The sequence below is a fragment of the Daucus carota genome, chromosome 1 (assembly GCF_001625215.2).
Source record: "Daucus carota subsp. sativus chromosome 1, DH1 v3.0, whole genome shotgun sequence".
NCBI lineage: Eukaryota > Viridiplantae > Streptophyta > Magnoliopsida > Apiales > Apiaceae > Daucus > Daucus carota.
This window is the reverse complement of record NC_030381.2, coordinates 31,464,039-31,487,905: the sequence shown is the minus strand read 5'-3', so window position 1 is coordinate 31,487,905 and position 23,867 is coordinate 31,464,039. Positions and strand designations below refer to the sequence as shown.

The window sequence follows — 23,867 nt, the reverse complement described above, 5'->3', positions numbered from 1 at the left end:
CTCTAGAGAGAACCAAGGCTTAAAATAGAATCATAGAACCAATTCTCAACCGTTGGATTCATTTGGATTTAATGGCTCAAGATTAACGTAGGGAATCTTTAAAAATAATATGACAATCAGTATAAAATATGTACAATCAATTATAAGGATAGTGGTGTAATTTTACATATATTGTCATTTATTGAAAATCAATCAAAATCAATCAAAATCAATCATAAACAACAGTTACAACTTAGCTGTATGTATTACTTTCAGATTGTTTTTCATATTTTTCCATACACTACATTCCGTGTTCTTTCATTTGGTACTCAATGGAGGGCGTTCATGAAGAAACACGAATGTATACTCACGTCTCTTTATTTTAGGTTCTGCTGCTGCACACCAATTCTTATATATTTTGACAATCTACGTGTTTATCTTACATTATATCTGTTGAAAATAACGGATCACAATCTGCTACTCAGCATTCCATGGGAGACTAATGAGCTCAATGAAGATATTTATGTGGATTCGTACAAGTACACATCACCTGACGGAGAAGAATATTGGATACCGAAATGTGATAAGAAGTCCAAGCCATATGTTAATCAGATGTTTCCAGATGTTGAAGCTGTATTTGAATTTTATACTGAATATGGGCGACTATGCGGGCTTGTTGTACGTAAGAGCTCTGCAAAATACAAAGGTGGAGTCATGACACATAAATATGTAGAGTGTAGTAGCGCCGGAAGGTTTGAGGGGAAAACGATTAAACGTAGAAGGACTAATACTCGTAAGTGTGAATGTGAGGCTAAGATAATTCTCAAGAATTGTCCAACTGGTTACTATATAGGGACTTTTCTACATGACAACTATATTTTTATACATCAGGACTTTGAGGTTCTGCATTAGATTTTAACGGTTGATGGACCTTCAACTACAATAACCTCTCGTACTATAATTCTTACAAAATGAACTCCGCTAATCTTGGCAGCTCTATTATTCTTACACATTTCCTCTTCACCTTTATAATCTCAGTGTACTTTAATTTTACCTTTACTTGATTTCTTTTTTAAAGTGAATATACACAAAGGTTCTGCTATAGAACCCTTTTTTAAAGTAAATATACACAAAGGTTCTGCTACAGAACCCTTTTTTTAAAGTGAATATACACAAAGGTTCTGCTACAAAACCCTTTTTTAAAGTGAATATAGACAAAGGTTCTGCTACAGAACCCTTTTTTAAAGTGAATATACACAAAAGTTCTGCTACAGAACCCTTTTTTTAAGTGAATATACACAAAGGTTCTGCTACAGAACCCTTATTAATACTTGAAGATTTAAAGGTTCCTAGACCAAGGTTTCTAAGAGGAACATGACTCCTTGTACCACGATTAGGTAATGAGGAATAAAATAAAAATCTCCAAACATAATCATCCAACTATATCTATGATTCACAAGATCGAAGATACAAAAATTAATAAAAGTAGCTAATAGAAACTTGTAAGTTTCGCATCTGAAATTTAACTTTGGTGATGATATTTCATTCAAATGATCTGTAATGTACCACTTTTTTCCCAATGAACACAAATAATCAATCCATCATAACTATGCTTAGTTATTTCGAACAACCAAATTGCAAACTTGGTGGATTTGACTTCTTATAGACAGAGGTTCAGCATATGAACTTCAATGTTTGTACCATTTTTTTCCAATTCCACACATATACTCATCCCACCATAAGTATGCTCAGTCATTTCAAACAACCAAATTGTAATCTTGTTGGATTTGACTTCCTATATACAGAGGTTCAGCATATGAACCTTTATGTGCCGCTTCAGAATTTTAGAATTGTACTAACACTTCAAATTGAACGCTCTCTACATTACAACCTTCTTTTTCATATCAACACCAAAACTTGTTGGTGTTGACTTCCAATAGATAGAGGTTCGTACTATGAACTTTAGTGTTTGTGCCATTTTTTCCCCAATTCACACAAATACTCCTTCCACCATAACTATTCTCAGTCATTTCAAACAACCAAATTGTAATCTTGTTGGATTTGACTTCCCATATACAGAGGTTCTGCATATGAACCTTTATGTAGCGGTTCAGTTAAGGTGGAATTTTATGTGCCGCTTTATGTGCCACTTCAGTTATGGTGGAATTTTATATTTGTAATAACAATTCAATTCGAACGCTCTCTACTGTACAACATTCTTTTTCATATCAACATCAATACTCATTCCACGATAATTGTTTTTAATCACCTCCGACAACACACTTGAAAACATGGTGGATACGACTTCCTCTAGACAGAGGTTCAGCATGTGAACCTCAATATCCCCACTCGTAACTTTAGCTTTGTGATAAGACTTTCAATCGAACACCAACAAGTTTTGGTAAAAAATCTAGTCTTAATCTTATCCATTGTGTTGTTATCGCACAATCTTCGTTTGCACTGTTCTTCGTGCACTGCAAGTATAATCAATGGTTTCGTTAGTTCATCGACGAGTGTATGTATATATATGTATAAAATTGTTCTCACCTTCTACAGAGAAGCTTGATTTAAAGATGCTGAAGATTTGATGATTCGAGAATGATTCGATGCTGCTGATGTAGTAGCGCCGGTGAATTTTGGAAAGTTGTCAATCAAATCAAAATTGAGCGCTGATTTTTATCTTAAATATTTTGGGTCTATAGTGCCCTTGACTATGTAACAAATATATTATATATTTTTTAATTTTAAAAAATTGTGGTTCTATGGTTCTATGGTTAGTGGTTCTCTCTAGAACATGACCCAAATAAAACAATAGCATATTATTGACAAACTTCATATTTTCTACTTTGTGACTTAACATATATGCTACCAATCACTTTTTGGTCATGTGTTTAATTTTTATTAGCTCCAATATGATCATTAGAAAAGAATGATTGATTTTGATTAGCTATGATCTCATCAAGAAATATTTCTCAGTATACGCACTTAACTCCAATCTCATTAGAAAATAGAAAGATTGTATATTTCTTATTGAAAACCAATAAACTATCCACTGCTATAAACATTTTTTTTCATTATTTCACCTATGCATTGTTTATTTTTCTAAAAATATAACTATATTTATTAATTATATTAGTGTGTATTGAATTTGTTAGCTTAGTTATTAGAATGATAATCAGTTCGGTTTCATTTAGGTTCAACTTTTATTCAAAATCAAAATCAAAATGTATTAAATTGTTTGGTAGATTTTTTTTTTCTAGCTTTTGTACTCACTTCTAGACTATAGTCGCTCAAAAGCAATATACACAAAGGACATAATCCTTTTGAAGATTATAAATTAATATTATAATCTTATACGTTTGTATATAAGATAACATGTGGACATTTAAGAATGTAATATTATTTTTTCAACATAATATTACATGTTTCAGGAAAAAAGAAAAGAAATGCAATATTAAAATACATTTTATTTTATAAATTAAAAGATTAAGCTAATTAAATTAACATATTATTATTACTCTACGTATTTAGATAACTTAGAAGCATTTTCTACTTATACTAAATTATATACTAAATACCGTTATCATGATTTTTCTTTTGATTTATATTTCACAAATATTTCTTATTGTCTATTTTAAATTTTCATCTTTAAATAACATAAATAGTTAAATAACTGAAGTTAAGGGATAATTTAAAACTCACTAATTTAAAAACATACATAAAATAAAAAAAGAAAAAAATATATAACAAACAATTTATTTTTATAAATTAATATATTAAAAAAATTAAATTTTCAATATTAAAAAACATCATGGACCCCTGATTTTCTTTTCCCGAATCAGGGGCACACATGCTCCGATTTCCGATCGTTTCAATTCCTAATCCAAATAGGTTATAGGTGTAATAGTTTAAGACACAGGAGTAGTTCTTTATAAGAGCGTGGAGGCTTACAAGCAGTGGGACTTGAAAATCTAGCACTCAGATTGCAAATCTGCCTAGGGTTTCGCAATTCACGATTTGGGTATGCACTACTGCCTCTCTTACTTCAATACGCCTGTTAATGATGTTGTCTTTATGCTTTCAAGTCACCCAATTCATGTATATATGTTTGTTTGTGTGTATTATGACTTGTGATGTTCATTGTATCACAATGTGCTGTTTGTGGGTCTGAAAGATTGTTTATTGTATTATTGCTGTTCTGTCAGGTTTTTGGATTATAATTTAGCTTTGGTGGACTTGAAGTTTTGCACTCTAATTCTTGTTACTGGAATTGCTGCATCCTAATTAAGGTGTGATTTTTATTTGTTTTGTGTGTGTTGCGAGTATCGTAAGATATGGAGTTTGAATGAGGTGGTTGAGTAATGTGATTTTGTTTTTGTATTGAATATAGGGCCATGCCTCGTAAAGTGAAATTTGGAGTTGATCATGACGACGATGATGAATATGACATGTATGATGATGATTATGATGACTGTGGTGATGACTATGATTATGAGGACGATACTCCTCGCGTAGAAGAAAAGGGTGAGTGTTTGTTTTTGGGAACTTTTGTTTTTGTTCTATTACAATATCTGGATTTTATCCATGTTTCTACATTAAAGGGGAAGTTAATTATTTATAATCCTGTGGCATGCATTTAGCGTTTGGTGTTGTTTTGTGGCAACAGGCGTAGAATCTAGAACAAAACATGTCAGTATTGATTCAGCCATATGGCGTTGCCCCATATGTACATATGATAATGAGGACAACATGCCTTGTTGTGATATATGTGGAGTTTTTCGTAATCCTCTGGTGAAAAGTGGTAGCAACAGCAATATCAATTCAGGTATGCATTTGCTACTTCACATATGTGTGTTTTGAACATACTACTGTCAGAACTTTACTCTCTTTTTTTTTACCCTTTTTTAGCTTGATGTATAGGGATTTATTGCTCTGATTATTGTCATAACTTATGTGTCTTCGCTTTTCCTAGCTCAAAGCCATCTAGTTCCCTCTATTCTTGCTATTATCTCCCCCTACATCTCTCTGTCCTTCTTTACTAGCTCTAGATTACCTATCAGCTATACTTGTGTCCTTGTTTCATACACCCAATCTCCTTTTCTAGGACTTTCTTAGATCAGATCTTTTTCATGCAGTTGGTGGCATATGCAAAGATTCCGGAGTTTCCGTAATGGCCAAATCTCTATTTGCATCATTGCCGCACACAAAAAAGGGTGCAACAATTCAACCAGAGAAAGTTGAAATTTTGGCAAAAGAGGACAATAATACTTACAAGCCTGGAAACACCAAAGGACTATTTCATGATATCAATAAGACCTTTAGCTCTTCAAACTATTACAAATTTAAAAAAGGTCTGCAATTTTTGTAGATCTGAGGACCCCATTTATAGATAAATCACCTATACTGAAGAGTATTTAGTGTTTAACCTACTCATGCTTAACATAACTGAATTAATAATTAAAATCTATAATAATATTTTCAGCCCCTTTCAAGTTTGATGTTCCATCTCCAGATGACTTAGTATCCACAGGGATGCGTTCTTCAAGATTAGGTTCTAAAGGTATTTTTTTGCCAACTTTAGATTTCTATGACAAACTTTCAACACCACTGGTTTTCTTTGGAATCTCGTTGATGGTCAGCTTTCCAAAGAATGCCTAATAATGTGTTTGTAGTGAAGCTTTTGAACTGTCAATGAATAGTAAAGTGTTGTGGTCAATTTCATCATGAATATAATTCTTGTTCACCCGCTATCAAGGTTTAGCCAATCAACTGTTTTATTTATTAGATTTTAATGTTTGTTATTCATGGAACCAGATTTATAGTTTAAGTTGCTGGCAAAGCTATTGAATTGTCAGTAGATTGTACCCTTTATAGCTGACTTTTAAGTAGTCCTCATATATTTAGCCGTATTATAAAATCGTAGATCCTGCACTGCAATATAACACACACACACACACACATATGTATATGTACATATGTGTGTGTGTGTGTGTGTGTGTACGGTTGGCAGAACAAATAGGAGATATTAAGAAATCATTTGAGAAACTTCAGCCTCATCAGGATTGAAGAAATAATTTATAACACAAATTGTACATTCTCCCGTCTTTTCAAATAGGTCTGGATTTCTTTTTGGTTTTAGTGGAAATGTGAAGTAGTGCATAGACAAGGGAGAAGTACGCAATTATGCACCAGATTAGTAACAATTTCAGTCCAACCTTTTCTCTTTGAAATATTCCAATTCTTATGTTGCCACATGTCAAATGAAAAATATGTAATAAATGATAGTTTTATATATAATATGATCTGAAGACAGCTAGTATTTTCTAGACAAAATCCCAAGCTTATGCTTCATATAGTGTTTTTTGCTTTAGTGAGTAGTAGTAGTCTAGTAGAGGCATATGGGATTCGACAAGGGCATTTATTAACAATGTGCAAACGATGATTACTTTTTTTACCCCAGACCTAAACATCCCTCATAATAATTTAAGTGTCTATAAGTCATGATCATGCTTCCCTGTTTTCATCCAGAAAATTTATAAATTTTTCTATCGTAAGATCTGTGCTGAAATTCTTATGTAACCTTGTTATATCATGTATTCAAATTATATGTGCATGATGATTTCATGTTTGTGGTCATAGCAATTTTATTTCCCTTCCTTGTTCTTGTAAGATTATAGTTATACAATGGAATTGAATGTCATTAGTTTCATTTTCCATCAAAACATGCAGTCGCTGATAGCAAGTTATCAACTTCACAAGTTCCTTCAAGAGCTAGGGACTCCAGCAAAAATAGTTGTGAACCACTGGTAACAACTAAACAATCTGGCGCCCCATCAATTGTTTCAAAAACTAATAGCAAGAGAGCAGAAAATGATGCTCTTACGTCACTTGAGGGAAGGGAGAAAAAAAGTCTATCAGATAACCTGAACCATATGTCATTGAATGTAAACTCTGAAAAGTTGAAGGATGTAAATGGTGAAAGGGCTACGTCACAGTCTCAATATAAACCTGAGAAATGGATGCTGCCTAATCAGTCAGAAGATAGCTTAAGTCAACTTAATCTGGCTATTGTAAGTCTCCCTGCTCTTTTTATTTCTCATAAATTGCATATTTGGCTCTTCTTTACTTCAGCTAACTGTCAAGGTCATTTGTTACGCATCTGTTCAGGTTGGCCATGTTGATTCCGGAAAGTCAACGCTCTCGGGAAGGTTACTACATCTTTTAGGTCGAATATCCCAGAAGCAAATGCACAAATATGAAAAGGATGCGAAAAATCAAGTAAGTTTTGGATTACGATAACCAATGAATGTTTTTAAATTAATCAAGCCATTGTGTTTTGATGATTATGTTGAGAAGTCCAAATTTTTATAGTAAGCAATTTGTGTATAATCAGGGGAAGGGGTCATTTGCTTATGCTTGGGCCCTGGATGAAAGCACTGAAGAGCGTGAAAGGGGAATAACTATGACAGTGGCTGTTGCCTATTTTGATACAAAAAAGTATCATGTTGTGCTGCTTGACTCTCCAGGGCATAAAGATTTTATTCCTAATATGATATCTGGGGCAACACAAGCAGATGCTGCAGTTCTTGTTATAGATGCCTCACCAGGTTCTTTTGAAGTAGGAATTGACAGTACTGGAGGACAAACACGGGAGCACGCACAACTTATTAGAAGTTTTGGTGTTGATCAATTAATAGTTGCAATTAATAAGATGGATGGCGTGGAATACTCTAAGGACCGTTTCAACATGATCAAACAGCAACTTGGAACATTTCTCCGCTCTTGTGGTTTTAAGGATTCTTCCCTGTATTGGATTCCATTAAGTGCAATAGAAAACCAGAATTTGGTTGCATCAGCTTCTGATGTACGCCTGTCGTCCTGGTAAGTCTTCTTGTGTTTTCTTATTGATTTTTTATATTGTACTTTTCAGATTCCATTACCTTAGATGATATTGATATATGAACTACAAGTGGTTCTCCATGCTCAAAGTTTGTAGCATTAAATTGTGGGCTCATCCACTTTCACCTATATGTTCTGCCTTCTGCGTCAACCTAGTGAACCCAGTGTCAACCTAGTGAACCCTATACATCTGCTAAAGGATTGGCAGTGGAGCAACATAAAATATTTGGGCCCTTTTAAAGTTTTTCCATTGTAGATCATCCTTAATTTGTTTGGAAGTCGGTAATAATTAGCATTTCCAGTAATTAACATTAATGTTGCTTAACACCTTTACATGACTTCTTCAAGTTAAAATTGATAGCCTCCTACTCCTACTGTTTCTTGTGTCCTTTTTATTACTGGGCTCTCCAATATTACCTTGTATCCACATGGCATGGACATGACATGGTTGTAGGTTGGATATAAGTTGAAAACAATAGAGTAAAATTACTTGCGATGTCAAGAACTATTAAAGAAATTCCGTTCCTTGAAATGTAGCTTGCCTAAAATTGCCAGTTGTTCAATTAGTGTCCTTTCAAGAGCACTGACTGAATACCATTTCAAGTCTTCGTTAGATTTAATGATTACTAATTAATGATCCTAACTATTTTAGGTTACTGTGGAGAGTTTAAGTTATTGTCAACAAAAAAAAAAAAGCAATATTGGTGTTGCCACATAGATAGAAAGCAAGTAAGCTTTTGCCTGCTTTTATTCAATAGCTGTGAATTGTGGCAAAATATATACAGTGTCATTGTATCTCTACCTAAGAAGAACTGGCAACATTTTAATTTTAAAACAAAGTGTAATATTCATCTTGTTTCTTCTTGTTTTTCTCCTCAACTAGTGTATGTTTGTGCTTGGCCTTTTCTTACTTACAAAACATAAATAAATTTATCATTGTTTGATAGAAATATTGCCCAAAAGCTGTGCTTCTTATTATTAAGGTTGTCTTGTTACATCTCAGGTATAACGGACCTTGTCTGTTGGATACAATTAATTCTATTCAACCTCCTACTAGAGATTATTCAAAGCCTCTGCGGATGCCCATATGCGATTTTATAAAATCACAATCACAAGGACAGGGGTCGGCAAGTGGGAAATTAGAGGCTGGAGCTCTTCGAAGCGGATCAAAAGTATGTACTTGTGGCTTGTCTTGAATAAATTTATTTATAATATTTTCTATTTTACCACTGCTGAGATTTAATTATGATGAAAACAAGTGTATCAGGAAACTTTTGGTCATCATTCTTTAGTTCCATATGTGCCTTGCCAGTATATGTTATAGTCAGTCGATTAAGAATGCTTTTATATTCTTCAATAGAATCCAGCACTTAATTGATGTGTTTGCAACTTGAAATTTAGCAATCTTGTTTTGGTCATTTAAGAGCAACTCCAACAATCACCTAAACTTTTCTCTAAAAATAATATAAAAAATCAACTCTTAACTATTTAGGAGTTAAAATTTCATATACACTCCAACAGTCTTCCTCTATTTCACTCTCTATCTATTCTTTATTACTTAATTAGATACATGTAAACAAAATCACGCATGTATGTTGGAGTTAGGGAGAGGAGAGAAACTCTTAAAATGAGGAGAATGAAGGAGCTCTTAAGGATTTGAAGAAGACTTTAGGAGGCTCTTGGAGCTTGGTTCTGAAAAATTTTCCTCAAATTTTAGCTTAAGAGCTTGAATAGAGAGCTTCTTGGGGATGCTCTAATAAAGCTTATAACCCCATTTGATTTTTCTTACAATAATATTTGGATAAACATGAGTTGTGTGTGTGTGTGTGTGTCATAATATATTATAGTTTCTGTAGAAGAAGTGGTCACTCTATTAATCAACTTGTATCATCATGCTTCTGTATCATTCTTCTCTTTTCTTAAAAATATAAATAATAGAGTAGTTTTTAGTGTCTTGCCCACTTGGGGACAATGATACATGGTACATACCTGTGGTGATTATAGTATCTTTTAATATCTAAACTTGTTCCTACTTAAGTTATGGATCTGCTTCATTGCATGTTCATAGGGTTAGTATGTTTTAGCCTCTTACCTTTGTAGGTTTCTAGTTCTTAACTTGTTGACCTGTAGTTCTAAACCACATAGAATAATATTCTTATTTATAGATCTAGAACTTAACAAAGGGACATGTGCTTTTGAGTTGCCCAAAATTACGCAAGACTGCATAACAAAATTCTGTAGAACATCTGTCGAAAAGAAAAACCTGTAGAACATCAGCTTTCTGGTGTAATATTTCTGAAATATTCTTAGGAGGGCGGCGTACATGTGGTAGCATATGCAATCTCTCCCTCTCCTAGCCTCCCTCCTCTGTCTAACCTATGTTACTGATTTTTAGTTATTGTTTGATAACCAAAATTGGCACTTTCAAGTGACCCGCCTTGCTACTATAGAGCTGGTGCAATTTTTGAGTCCAGGCATCCAGTATTGGACAGTGTTAATCTTTACTGGTTGCTGTACTTTTTCAATGTGGAATGTCATGAGTGTGGTTTGTCTTCTGTGTGATTAGGGCTGTCAAAAAAATTCGAAAGATCCGATATCCGTCCGAAAAATTCGCAACCGTATCCCAGAAAAAGCGGATATTATTCGTATTCGAAATAAAACGGATATTATCCGTATCCGAATCCGTGATATTCGAATCCGAAATTAAATACATATATGATATTTAAATTATATAATATATAAGTATATGTAATTAAAATTTTATTTTATTTAGCTTGCAGTGTGTGTTTATGCATTAAATAATACATTTACATAAATTTTATATAATTGTACAAATACTCAAACACTTTATAAAAATATAAAAATATTATTTGAGCTTGGTCATAAAAAAATTGTTCGAAAATCATCGTTAATACGGTAGAGTCATCAAAAATATCCGACATCCGTCCGAAATATCCGCATTCGTATCCGAGAAAAAGCGGATATTATCCGTATCCGAAATAAAACGGATATTATCCGTATCTGAATCCGGCCATTGCGGATACGGATACGGATATAGGCATATCCGTATCCGAATTATCCGTTTGACAGCCCTATGTGTGATGTATGCCGAGTCAGCAATGTGATCAATTTCATGTTTCATGATTTGCGCACATCTAAAGAGTGCAAGGTTATTTTGTCCATTAATGCTGATTGTAATCTATTGACATCATTAATTATCTCCTTTTTTCCTGGTTTAGCATATTAGTTGTACTAATTATTTAATTTGCATGTTGGTGTTAGGTCTTACTTATGCCATCAGGAGATATAGGGGTTGTTCGTTCCATTGAACGTGACTCCCAGCCTTGTGTTGTTGCAAGGGCTGGAGATAATGTAGCTCTAAGTTTGCAAGCTATTGAAGGGAGTCGGGTAAAGACTGGGGATGTGTTATGTCATCCTGATTTTCCTGTAGCAGTTGCAAAGCATTTGGAGCTGAAGGTTCTTATACTGGATGTCACCACCCCTATTCTTGCTGGCTCACAGGTTGCCTAGACCTTTTTTACAAATTTATATATGATTTGCATTCAAATAACCATTTGCTAATAATTTTCTTCGTAACACAAACAGTTGGAGTTTCACGTACATCATGCAAAGGAGGCTGCAAGAGTAGTGAAGATATTGTCGCTGCTTGATTCCAAGACCGGAAAAGTGACTAAGAAAGCACCACGATGTCTACTATCAAAGCAGAGTGCTGTAGTAGAGGTATTAAAACAATTAATTCTGTAATGCTATACTGCCCCTTTTAGTTGTACAGGATTCAGTCGAGTTATAGAGCCTTACCTGTTGTAACCTCTCTCATATTCTAGGTGGTTACGCAAGAAACAGTTTGCGTCGAGGAGTTTTCAAGTAGTAAGTCTCTGGGGAGGGTGTTCCTAAGATCAGAAGGAAGAACAGTGGCTGTTGGCGTAATAACTCGGATAATAGAGTAGAGGGTTTTTACCTTGGCTAGAATACACTTTTCAGAGAGCCAGCATAGAATCTTGTAGCGGCGGTGATAAAGTTTTGGTGGTTATGTTGTGCCCGGTGAGTGTATATTATGGAAAAGTGATTTCGGTCTCTAGAAACCTGTAAAATTGTGTAATATCTACAATTTTGGAACATGAAAGCATTGTGCACAAGTTTGATGCCACTGCTTTAATTATGAGCATAGTAGCTTGATTGTCCGTCCTTTGTAATTTTAATTTATAGTCGTTTGATGCTAATGCTTAAATTATGAGCTAGCAGCTTGATCGTCCTTCCCTCAGGGTTTTAATTTATAGTCGGTTTTACAGCTTTTTATTGTCTAATAGTCGACTTGACAAGATGAGGTAGGATACAGTTTTGGAGGATCATACTGCTTAGATGATCTGTTGATGACCTTGGTTATAATAGTTGGTTTGCTACAACTAGTAGAATTGATTGTCCTGTAGAAATTCTGCCTGTATATGCTCCTTTCTGTTTGTGAGCAAACAAGTTGATGTTCCTCCGATGCTAATATATTTTACTAGTTATTTGATCACCTTAAAAAATGTGATACTGTGTAGATTATGATTTACTAATTATTAGATCATTGTTATAAATGTGATGCTCTGTATATTATTCAGGAGGGTCAACAATTTGAAAGACCGGAAATTATTTTCCTTCTTGAGGGTAGATAGGCTAGATGTTATGGCATAAAAGTTTCAATTCAGTTAGACTTTTTAATGTTCTGTAATTCCGATCAGTTGGAGGATCATGAGTTTTTTCTTCATATATTACATTCTGGAAAATGTTATATCCAGAGCAGTTTTATAATTTCTAGAGCAATGTGCAGAAATTTGTACTGAAGTTGTATGATTTATGTGGATGCAAGGGGGAGAGAGAATTGAATTTGCTCTGGAAACAAAAATCTTGCTCCCAAGACCTCCCTACTTACAATTGCAGACCGGTCTCTTTATGTGCCTGGATAAGTTTTTTCTTTTTGAATATGCTTATCTGATAAAATGCAAAACTACAAGCAGAATAGGTAAAAGCTTCTATGGATCAGATGTTGAATGAACATTTGGATCCTAGAAACTTATAAAATATTCACAGATTGAATTACATTTTATATAGAATGATTGTTTTAAGCTATATGCTATTCTGCAGTTTTAAATCGTAAACCCGAGGCTATTTACAAAGTTTCCTGCCCAACAAAGCTTAAGCTCACAAATACATAGATTGGTTTGTTCAGTCCAGTTCTTGAATTCTCATCAGAGCTATATACATTGTTCTGTGGCTTGCTTAGTGAGATGAGGCCAGAAAGAGTCGCCTCAAACATTGTTTTATTGGATCGAGTTCCATGGCGTGGCATTGTTCCTGTCCTGTCTTGGAATTATCATCCATCAGTGGAACTGTTAGCCTGTTTGGCTCTCAGTGGAACTGTTAGCCTGTTTGGCTCTCCCTGGTATCTAATTGTTTCAGTCAAACGAATTTATCTTGCATGTACTCGCATTAAGTTCTGTATTTACAAGTCACAACATGCTCGTCGTCTATTGTTCAACAAAATCGGTTATTAGTTGATGGCCAGCTTAGTGTTTGGAGTCTGTGGATATATCTTCCTGATCATCGGACTGAGTTTGAATATGAGAACATGATGGATGTAGCCTACATGATTTTATTGTTCTGTGTTTTACTCTTCTTGATTGTTTGAATAGTTTGGATCTCTCATAATTCTGCTTAGCTTCTACATTCAACATTGCCGTTTGTAGAATTCTACATATAGAAACCTTCTAGTGGGGAATTAGACATTGGCTATGCGATTTCGTTTCAAATTATACTTATTCAGGGTAAAAATTTATATTTGTCTGCAAACTCTGGGAAGAACAAGCGCGAATAAGAAAAATTGACATTGCTTATGAAGCAAAATTCTGTATATCATACTTCCAGGGTCCGTGCTGATACGATCAAAAAACAGGAGCAAGCATGTTCTGCAGTTTCATAGATACGGCAAATGAAGGGAGAAAAGTAATAATGTGAAACTGAAAAGCAGACATTACACATATACTAGAGGTAAACATGTAGTCATTACGCTGATATTGCGACGATAGAAGCTTGTACATGACTAGAGAAAATTCACAAAAAGATGCAAGAGCTTGTACATGACTAGACGCAAGACGATTATTTTCTCAACATGATATGCTCTTCGAACTAATCACCATTTAGTAAGCCACTCATTGCAAATTTGACTCGATCATCAATCAACTTAGTTTGAAAATTTCGTAAAAGTCAGAAACTTGAAATTACCCAAAATTGAAAAATGGTAACATAGGAGGGTAAAGCTCGTTTTGGCTTCAATACAGTTACTAAAAGCTATTTGACTCACGGAATCATGATAAAATCTGACTTTAATTCTCCCTATTTTTGAGATTTCGAAGAATCAAAGCCATTTTCTCAACATGAATAATTTCTCAACATAATATGCTCTTCGAACAAAACACCATTCTAAGTATCGAAAACTGAAAGTGATTATATCTTTATTCAGGATACTGTAAATTCATAAAAAAGACAATGGAAATTTAGCAGGCAAATTGAATATGTGCCTTACAACTGCCCCCTTGGTTACTTACTCAGTAACCTTTGACCTCGAAAAGTTAGATCAATATCGCTGCAATAATCTTCAACAGTGAGATGTTATATTTCCATCATCGACCCTTACCTTTACCCCACAGCAACCTTTTCTGTTATGAGCATTCCCCTCAAGTTTGCTGAGGTCTCCTGAAATCTGCAAAGTACCTTTCTCTGCAAGTTCCACTCGTCTGTCTAGAAACTCCGAATTCTCTTTCCAAACTTCTCCATTTGTATAAACCTCCTTCTTCCATATAGGAACCGATGCCTTAATCTCATCGATTATGAATTTACAAGCATCCAGTGCATCAGACCGGTGAACAGATGATATTGCAACAAAGACACTCGTTTCCCCAACTGGAACTGAGCCTAACCGGTGAGCCACTGCGATGGAGTTCAAACTCCATGATGATCGAGCAGATGAACAGATGGATTCAAGACAGCGTATTGCCATTGGTACATATGCTTCATAACGTAGTTCTAGTACTTCTTTACCTTGAAATGTATCTCGTGTTGTGCCAGAGAAAGTTGCTATAGCACCACAAGAAGGAGATTGAACATATTTTATGTATTTGCTCATGTCAATAGGATGATCTTCCTCAACGATTTCGATTAGATTTTTCTCCTTGTTCTCCATGTTAACGTCCCTTGTGAAGTTTGAAACTGCTCTTTAACAAGATAAGCCCAGATGGACAGGCTGAAATAAGGATAAGGAAATTTTAATAGCTATCACAAAAACAATTTGACTCTTGGGGATGGGAGGGAGGCAATGCATCGGCTGAAGTCAACACTAGACATAACATTTAACATATACATTTAGGCTTTAACTCCAAACAACAGATTCTTTAACACATGGGAAAATGACAAGAACCTGCTATATACTTCAGTTATTCGATTAATAATACATATCCTGCAGCAAAATCACTTGCACAATCAAGAGGATTTATGAGAAGAGCACATTCAGAAGTGGAATCAAATTTACCATAATCGTAATCATATTTTGAAAGTGAAGTTACTGTAAGAACTCAAATTTGCCATTTTATTTTCGTTTGATGCTTAAAAAAGTTAGACGGGAGTAACATATAATTTTTACATGAGTAGGAAATGTTTCAAGCTAACGCGGCCAAGCCAGTGAGCGTATATTACACAAATCATTGACAATCCACAAACGAGTGCACAAAACTGAGGCAACACCTGGGTCGGGAGAAGGTCCCCATATATCAGTGCCTTACAATTATTTAAGTCGAAACCCGTGACCCAGCTGATAGCAAATAAACACTTAACCGTCGCATCAAACACGATGTTCAGTCCACAAAACACAAACAAGTAATCTTACTAATGAAGCTTAGCTCAACAGATTCATACCTCAATCAATTCAACATTTCAAACTCAAGAATAAAATTAGAAAAGCACAAAGCAATGGAATTAAACAGTAAATTTTAGGTGAACAACTTAAGACCCGGCTAAACTAATCAGTTAAAAGAAATCAAAAACCCAGAAGCGTCAGAAACAGATAACTCACAAAAATTAAAGGGCTGCCAGGAAAATCAACAATTAGAAACACTAATTATTTTTCTTGAATTTTATCAAGTAAATCTAAAGTTAGAAGTTTTAAACAAAGAAATAAATAAAAATTAACACTGAAATGATTACCTGATAGAGCTTCGTATGTATATATCTTAAGAATCACAGTTCGCGATGCTGATTCACCCGGCAAGCTCGGGGACGGCAATTGCACTTATTTGCACTTGATGGTCAAGAACCAGTCCAGAATGAAAAAATTGATCGAATAATATATTAATAACAGATATATAAATATAGCAATCCATTAAATTAAAATTCAAGATTCCGTTTAGAAAAGTACAGGAGCGATATAATCATCGGCTAAATTAGACTTACAATACATTATGTAAAATTTGTTTAACCGGTAAGATATTATTCTTTAATGGTATTGACTATATTGATCGAATATAATTTAAAAATTAAATAGTATGTTATTTATTAATATTTTAGATTGTTAAAATGGAATATATCAGTTTCATATGGTAATAAATGATATGCAATCTTCCTACACATTTCTTACAGATATGCGGATGTTAGACAAATTTTGAGCATCTCCAACCATACAAACCCCTTAGCTAAAAAGTGAGTTTGACATTCTAAATATAAAAAAATTTAGCTTAACCTCTTGAAAAATCACACTCCAACCACATGAATATGTTGTCTATAATTTTAGCCAACCTCCTATGGATGACTATATTTGTCGAACCTCTAAAGGTTTGTAAGAAATCTGTAAGATGATTGCGCATCATTTATTACCATATTGAACTGATATATTTTATTTTAACAAAATAAAATATTAATAACATTCTATTTTTAAATTATAGCCAACCAATATAGCCAATACCATTAAAGTACAATGTCTTACAGGTTCAGCAAATTTTACATAATGTCTTACAGGTTCAATTTAGCCAATGATTATAGCCAACGCCGTTGGAGATGCGGTTGACTAAAATTACAGATAACAAATATGTATGGTTGGAATGTGAGTTTTTCGAGAGGCTGATTATATTTTTTTTTATTTTTGATATGCTAACTCACATCTTAGTTAAAGATTTTTCATGGTTGGAGATGCTCTGAGGATAGTCATGTTAGTCCGGATAAGTGATAACCACGTTCCTTTGTTGTTTCATATATAAAAAAATAACTTTTTTTGACAAATGCAAGGAGATTTTATTAACTTGAATATAATACAGCCGAGATAAACCCTCAACTGTCGATACAACCAGGTGGTTATCACCTTCCCAGATTTGATACGGTTTGCAGATCACCAAAAATATCAATAAACTCGTTCTCAATAGATCCAACACTAAATAAACCTAGTAATAATTAAACAAAAACATAACAAAACAGTCCAAAATGAGAGACAAAACACACACTCCAAGAGGAGAGACACACAAACACCCAAACGATTGGATTTTATTGAGAGGAAATTAATGAGAGTAAAAGCTAACGAAGGGTTGGGGTTTCCACCGGAGGAAACCATCGGAAGCCCCTCGATTTACTTGAAAATGGACAAACCCTAATAAAGGTGAGGAGCTTTTTTGAATTTCTATAAAATTTGAAGTTTTAAAAAATTCGAAATTTAAACTTTTATTGAAAAAAAAATCAAAAATACGTTATAGAACTATATTTTACGAGATTCTCAAAATGCGTGCAAACAATGTACGTAAGCTTCCTGGCGGGACGGAGGGAGTAACTATAATATCACATAATATATTTATAGGTTGAATAGCCAATTCATCACTGTAATATACTAAAGTTTTCACTTAAATCACCAACCCAAAAAATTTTCAGTTAAACACTTGAACAATTTGAAAGTTTCAAATGGGTTTCTGTCGTCAGTTCCGCATTAAAATTTAACGGAACTTGGATGGGTTAATGTTAACGATTTTACAACTTATACGCAAGTGCACGTATCGTTACAAGTAGTATATTTATTCGTTCCCACAGAGACTAAAAATAAGTTGTTAAGTACCATACACCATTGTTCTCCTAATTCAAGTTAAAGTACACATTGGCTTAAAAAGTTAAAATAATTAACACTAGAGAACTAACTAACACAACTTCAATGACAAGATTAATAAGATAGGCCTAAAACTTCATCTTTTGATATCAACAAGTATCTCATCATACATCAATTCTCATGGTCTAATCTAATTACTAATCTAAGGCTAACAAGTATTCATAAGGACCTTCCGAATCTCAAATGACTCTTATTTATGAATTAACCCCCATATCCCTATGTAGAATTTAAACTCATAAATAGCATTAAATAAATAGCCCATTAGAAAACAAAACAATAACTGATCTATTTTACCTATACTATATTTTGAATAAAATAAATACTACAAATAAGTTTCTCAAATAGAATAGGAGTTCAAAGTAGAAAATTCGGACTTTCTGCTTCTGGCCATATTCTGGGCTGATTGGAATGTCAATAAATTCTGAAACCTTACTTGAATTAAAGGTCTTCTCGCAAGCTTTCCAACGGCTGTTTACGGGTCCAAAACGGACTTACAGAACTCCGGCTATGATCAAAACAATGAACACAACACAATTAATCCCAAAATCCGAATTTTGCTAGAAATCACTTCAAATAATGCACTTTTTGCTCCATTCCTTCTATTATGAGAATTCTTTATTTTCTACAAGAAAACATGAAATTATATATTAAATAAAATCCAGTTTCATGCAAAAGTAATTAAAATATGGGAAAAATGTGTGTTATAAATATCACACATCAAACATCCCCACACTTAAACTTTTGCACGTCCTCGGGCAAAGAAAGAATGCAAATAAAAATTACTTCTAAACTTATTAACACCACTTTCGGAGGCGACACGATTGCATTGAGCATATGCAACAAGCCTTTAAACCCCTAGGCAGCCCTAGTGGGACGAGTTTTGTCTCGTGAGGGCCTATAGTGAATGTACCCACAAAATCCATCTAGCTCATATAATAATAATATAGATGACCATAAGAACACAAGAACTGCAACTACATGAATGCAACTAACAATTAAAATGCAATGGATCCCAATAGTAATAGTGTCTCCCAAATCAGTGATAACCCTCAGCATGTGCAACAAGTTTCGATACATCAAGCTCACACCACAATATCACCACTTAGTGAACAAAAATACAGAGTGTGCGTGTGTGCTTTTCTTAACAACATGCTCTTTTTTGAATTAAGAACAAAGATATACGAACTTCAACATGACAAATCATGTGAGTTAATAGCTCCTAAGTTGAGTACTAGAATAGATCCTAAACACTTTGCTACTTAGAACTAGCTATCATTCAAGATGACTAGGAGTTTCTATGTGTTCTTTTTATTGCTATAATACTACTATTTTTTTTCACATGCTCGGTCTAAGGTCAGGACGCTCCTCAGGGTAAGTGAGTTACGACCACCAAAAGACTTCACAAGCTCATTTTCTCTTTTTTTTTAAGCCAAATAATTCTCCAGTAATCAAGGGTAATGAAAAGTCACCAAGAAAATGTCTTTCAAGTACAATTGCACTTATTACCAGCACAAGTACATGGGTCGTCCCTCTCATGTGTGTCACCCGTTGATCTCAAAGGAGTATTTGATGCTTTATTAATCTCTTATTTTTTTCTTTTTCGAACACGTTTACACCCCAAAGTCATCTCAAACTTAAGCATTTATGTACTAAGCTCAAAAGGGAATAGACAAAATTCTAATCATCAACAAGTGGCTACCCCTCAAGAATAAGTGTACCTAAGTCTCAATTCGATATTCAAGAGCATGATAGTTTGTGTCAATAAATAAGCTCTGCACTAGTGACACTATGCACGTAACATTGCTAATATGTGATCATAGCAAGAGTATAATAAAAACATGCTACACATAGTATCATCATAGGCTACTAACTTGGGATATTACATTATGGGATCATGCTATGTTATGCAATGAACTAACATAAAATACTACTATATGAACTAATATATGCAATGCATGAGTATCTATCTTAACATGATATGATCATCCAACTATTTTATAAGACTAGAGTTATTTTTAATTTTTCAAAATTTTCAATTTTTTTTTTTTTATTGAGAGTACCTCCCCACACTTGAGTGAGACATTGCCCTCAATGACTCTGAAGGAACAAAATAACTAACTACTTCTCCTAAAAGAGAACTAATAACTAAAAAAAAAAACAAAAAAAAACAAAATAAAATATTTAACTACAAAGAAAAGAAAGAGAACTCCCCTAGGTGTCAAGGCATATGAGGCGGACTCTGATGCCTGACGCAGTGCAAGACCTCTGTCAATTGTCTAGACATGCTCTCGTGTAGATTTGAAATATCCGTGCGAACAACTCCGATATCTGCTTTTAAATCATTAACAACGTCTTCGAGCACCGCTACTCGATTAACCAACGAAGCAACAGAGTTATTCTCCACTACTGGCTCACTAACTCGTGGCTCTACTACCGGCTCTAAAGAAGTGTTTCTACTTTCCGGAGGTATAATCTCATATCGGTCCCCTGATAAACGTATGAAGCGCATAGTAACCAATGTTGAGAAATCAAGAATCTTGGCTGGCTGCATAGTAAGAGAAGAAAGCGACTGGTCAGAAATTTTGAGATGTGAAGCAATCATGCTTACAAAACCACCAACCACTATTGGACCATCTTTCTGAGCTATCACCTCGTTCATTCGTTTACCAAACAGAATTGCGAAATCCACTTTGGATTTTTTGTGAACGCAATACAATATAGTCAATTCAGGTTTTGATACCGGACCAATGCTCCCACGACCAAATAGTGTATATGCGAACAATTTATAGATGTATCTGTATGCAGGGTCTACCATTGTGGAAGCCTTAGAAGTTCGCCCTGAATATGCTGCAGAATTCTTTGTCGTTAGTGTTTGCCAAAATTCTTTTTCATCAAACTCAGGAGGGTCTCTTTGGTAACCATTGTACCAACCAAAAATTTTTCTTAGAGTTGTATCGCTCAGCACATATGGTTTTCCCATTAACTGAAAGTGAAACATACTTGCCATTGAAACTGGACCAGGCTCTTTAAATTCAAATGTGCTCAAGAACTCATACACAAGCTCTGCATAAGATAGAGCATTAAAATCAAGCAACTGCACCCATCCTATCCCCTCCAACAATTTGGTAACATCATCTAAGAGACCAATACTTGCAAGTGCCTGTTTATCTGCATATCGGTTTGGAAGTATGCCCCGGGCTGCTAAAACATCATATTTGATTCTTTGATCAGCTGTTAAATTTTTGAGATGTAAGAGTTTGTCCTTGTTAGAACGTACCGACGATGTCGATAACAGCTGATTCTTGTCCATCAAACCAGCAACAGGAGTCTTCCCTGATTTTTGCTTAGAACTGGAGCCACGATTCTTGTCGGTAAACTGTGCAGGCTGTGCTTTTCTTTTCATTCCAACGCCGTTTGTTCTCATGTTGTCTCGGGTAGCCAGAAATCTCTCACGAAACAATGTATGGAACTAGTTAATTGACACACCGGTGAATGTGCAGAGATTGGGTATGCTCTGTTTTTGTTGCGTGCGCCTGGTTAGACTCCTCTGTACATGCTGCTAGGGTTAGAAGTATTAGTAGGACACTTGTACAAAACACCTACAACAAATATACAAGTATAATAATAATAATAATAATAATAATAATAATAATAATAATAATAATAATAATATAATAATAATAATAATAATAATATATACACACACATATTATAACAAGAATAAAGAATAAAAAAAAAGTAAACAATATTATTATAAATATGAAACATATATAATACAATTTTTATATATATATATATATACTAAGACCTAAAGAAGATAATATATAAATTACTCATACATATATAAAGAAAGAAAACAAAGGAAAAAGATTTTTTATATCATATATAGCATAATATATAGAATATATTATTTAAACAAGATAATAGTAATATTACACAAACAAAACAGAACAACAACACAACAAAACAAAAAACAAAAACAAAAACAAAAGCACAAAAACAAAAACAAAAATAAAAATAAAAACAAAAATAAATAATAAATAATAATAATATTTACAAAGGGTTTATCTAAATTATTTATATAAATAACCTTTTCTTTTATTGTTTTCAAAAATACTACCTTCCAGAATTATTTTCGACCTCATTTTCGGAATCGATATATATATATATATATATATATATATATATATATATATATATATATATATATATATATATATATATATATATATATATCGATTCCGAAAATGAGGTCGAAAATGACATTTGAAAACTGGAACTTGAAATCAGGATTTGTAATTGCATATATGGTTGCATATGGTTGTATTCAGTTGCATATGGTTGCATTCAGTTGATTCTATTGTAATCTAATGGCCCCGCCAGGGGCACACCATACATCTGTTGTTACTTACAGTTTTCAGTTGCATTTAGTTGCAACTGAGGTTGCAAAAGTTGCAACTGCAGTTGCAACCTCATTTGCAACTTTTGCAACCTCATTTGCAACTATATATAGTTTTCAGTTGCATTTAGTTGCAACTGAGGTTGCAAATGAAGTTGCAACTGCAGTTGCAAAAGTTGCAACTGCAGTTGCAACCTCATTTGCAACTTTTGCAACCTCATTTGCAACTTACAGTTTTCAGTTGAACTAGTTGCAATTGCAGTTGCAACAGTTGCAACTTTCCATTTTTATTTGCAACTTTTGCAACCTCATTTGCAACTTTTACGGCTGCGCCGCCCAAGGTTGCAAATGAGGTTGCAAAAGTTGCAAATCGTATTTTTGAAATTTTTTTTTATGAAAAGGTATTTTTAAAAACAATGAAAAAGATGGTAGTATTTTTAAAAAACTAATTTTACAGATGGGTATTTTTAAAAAGATCCCTATAAATAATTGATAATGCTAGTGGTTAGAAAATTAATATACAAAAGCAGCATTATAAAAGGATACAGGGAGGTGTAGTTTTCTCAAACGTGGTGTGCAACATGATCGTGGGCATGATCATGCCATAATGATAGCCTGGGACATGATAAGTTTGGTTGCACGAGCGTGCACTACTCCGCACGAGAGTGCTAACCTGCAAAAATCTACCAGAGAGCAATAAGCTTGCTGCACGACCGTGCCATGGTTGGCACTCGCATGCATATGTTTGCAAAAACATCAGGGGCTAAAGAGTGAACCCACTGCATGAACATGCTGTGATTGGCACAAGCATGCTATTATGCCAAATTTCACCCGAGGGAACATAGGAGAGTAGCATGAACATGCTCATATCAACACGAGCATGCTAAAATGCCCCAAATCATCAGGGAGCAAGTAGGAGGAGCTGCATGATCATGCTGCGACCAGCACTCGCATGCCAACATGTAGAAATCTAACAGAGGCCTGGGGAAAAAAATTAGAGCGGCATGAACGTGCAAGTTTAGCACTCGAATGTCAACGTGCTAAAATTCACCAGAGTTGTTCCCCACTTTGAGCATGACAAAACTCTTTAACTCCATGTCTCCATGAACATGCTGCTTCACACAATCACACCAAGTATAAGGTATACATGTATGAACTTACTTTTGCCTTCAAGCACATGCTGAAAAATCATTCCAAGGATGCAATATTTTTTTTTTAATGCATAATAAATTCCTCTACATCCCTGAAACACTCAACAAACAGATTACTGCACCAAATGGGAGGGGGAAAAAAAAAACAATCTACAAATTAAAGAAAATAACTACTCTTTTTTTACCTGATAATATACAAACTCATGGGTTGCCTCCCATGCAACGCCTTATTTAGAGTCATGGCTTGACT

General features: G+C 34.2%; 2 protein-coding genes across 6 annotated transcripts; one reads left to right on the top strand and one right to left on the bottom strand.

Annotated features, from left to right (window-relative positions):
• Positions 1–3,814: 3,814 nt before the first annotated feature.
• LOC108205380 (uncharacterized) lies at positions 3,815–12,080 on the top strand. 5 transcript variants are annotated; one of them, XM_017375322.2, is made up of 13 exons: positions 3,815–4,000; positions 4,185–4,268; positions 4,370–4,503; positions 4,646–4,804; positions 5,115–5,330; positions 5,462–5,539; positions 6,709–7,049; positions 7,147–7,257; positions 7,373–7,860; positions 8,882–9,050; positions 11,161–11,400; positions 11,485–11,619; positions 11,724–12,080. In XM_017375322.2, exons 3-13 carry the CDS (start codon positions 4,374–4,376, stop codon positions 11,844–11,846), a joined length of 2,190 nt encoding a protein of 729 aa, XP_017230811.1. In that variant the 5' UTR covers positions 3,815–4,000; positions 4,185–4,268; positions 4,370–4,373; the 3' UTR covers positions 11,847–12,080. The 5 variants fall into 5 exon arrangements, with proteins under 5 accessions (XP_017230811.1, XP_063935909.1, XP_063935915.1 ...); XM_064079839.1 differs by lacking the exon at positions 4,185–4,268; XM_064079845.1 differs by lacking the exon at positions 5,115–5,330 and having other exon boundaries at positions 3,816–4,000.
• Positions 12,081–14,367: 2,287 nt separating this feature from the next.
• On the bottom strand, positions 14,368–16,270 carry LOC108211844 (molybdopterin synthase catalytic subunit). The gene is made up of 2 exons (XM_017383552.2): positions 16,135–16,270; positions 14,368–15,178 (listed from the first exon to the last, which is right to left on the bottom strand). Exon 2 carries the CDS (start codon positions 15,116–15,118, stop codon positions 14,534–14,536), a length of 585 nt encoding a protein of 194 aa, XP_017239041.1. The 5' UTR covers positions 15,119–15,178; positions 16,135–16,270; the 3' UTR covers positions 14,368–14,533.
• Positions 16,271–23,867: the final 7,597 nt, after the last annotated feature.

Coding starts and splice junctions, on each gene's coding strand:
- LOC108205380 (XM_064079839.1), top strand. CDS start 4,374: ATGCCTCGTAAAGTGAAATTTGGAGTTGATCATGACGACGATGATGAA. Junction 11,401..11,484: donor CTATTCTTGCTGGCTCACAG/GTTGCCTAGACC, acceptor TAACACAAACAG/TTGGAGTTTCACGTACATCA. Junction 11,620..11,723: donor AGCAGAGTGCTGTAGTAGAG/GTATTAAAACAA, acceptor CTCATATTCTAG/GTGGTTACGCAAGAAACAGT.
- LOC108211844 (XM_017383552.2), bottom strand. CDS start 15,118: ATGGAGAACAAGGAGAAAAATCTAATCGAAATCGTTGAGGAAGATCAT.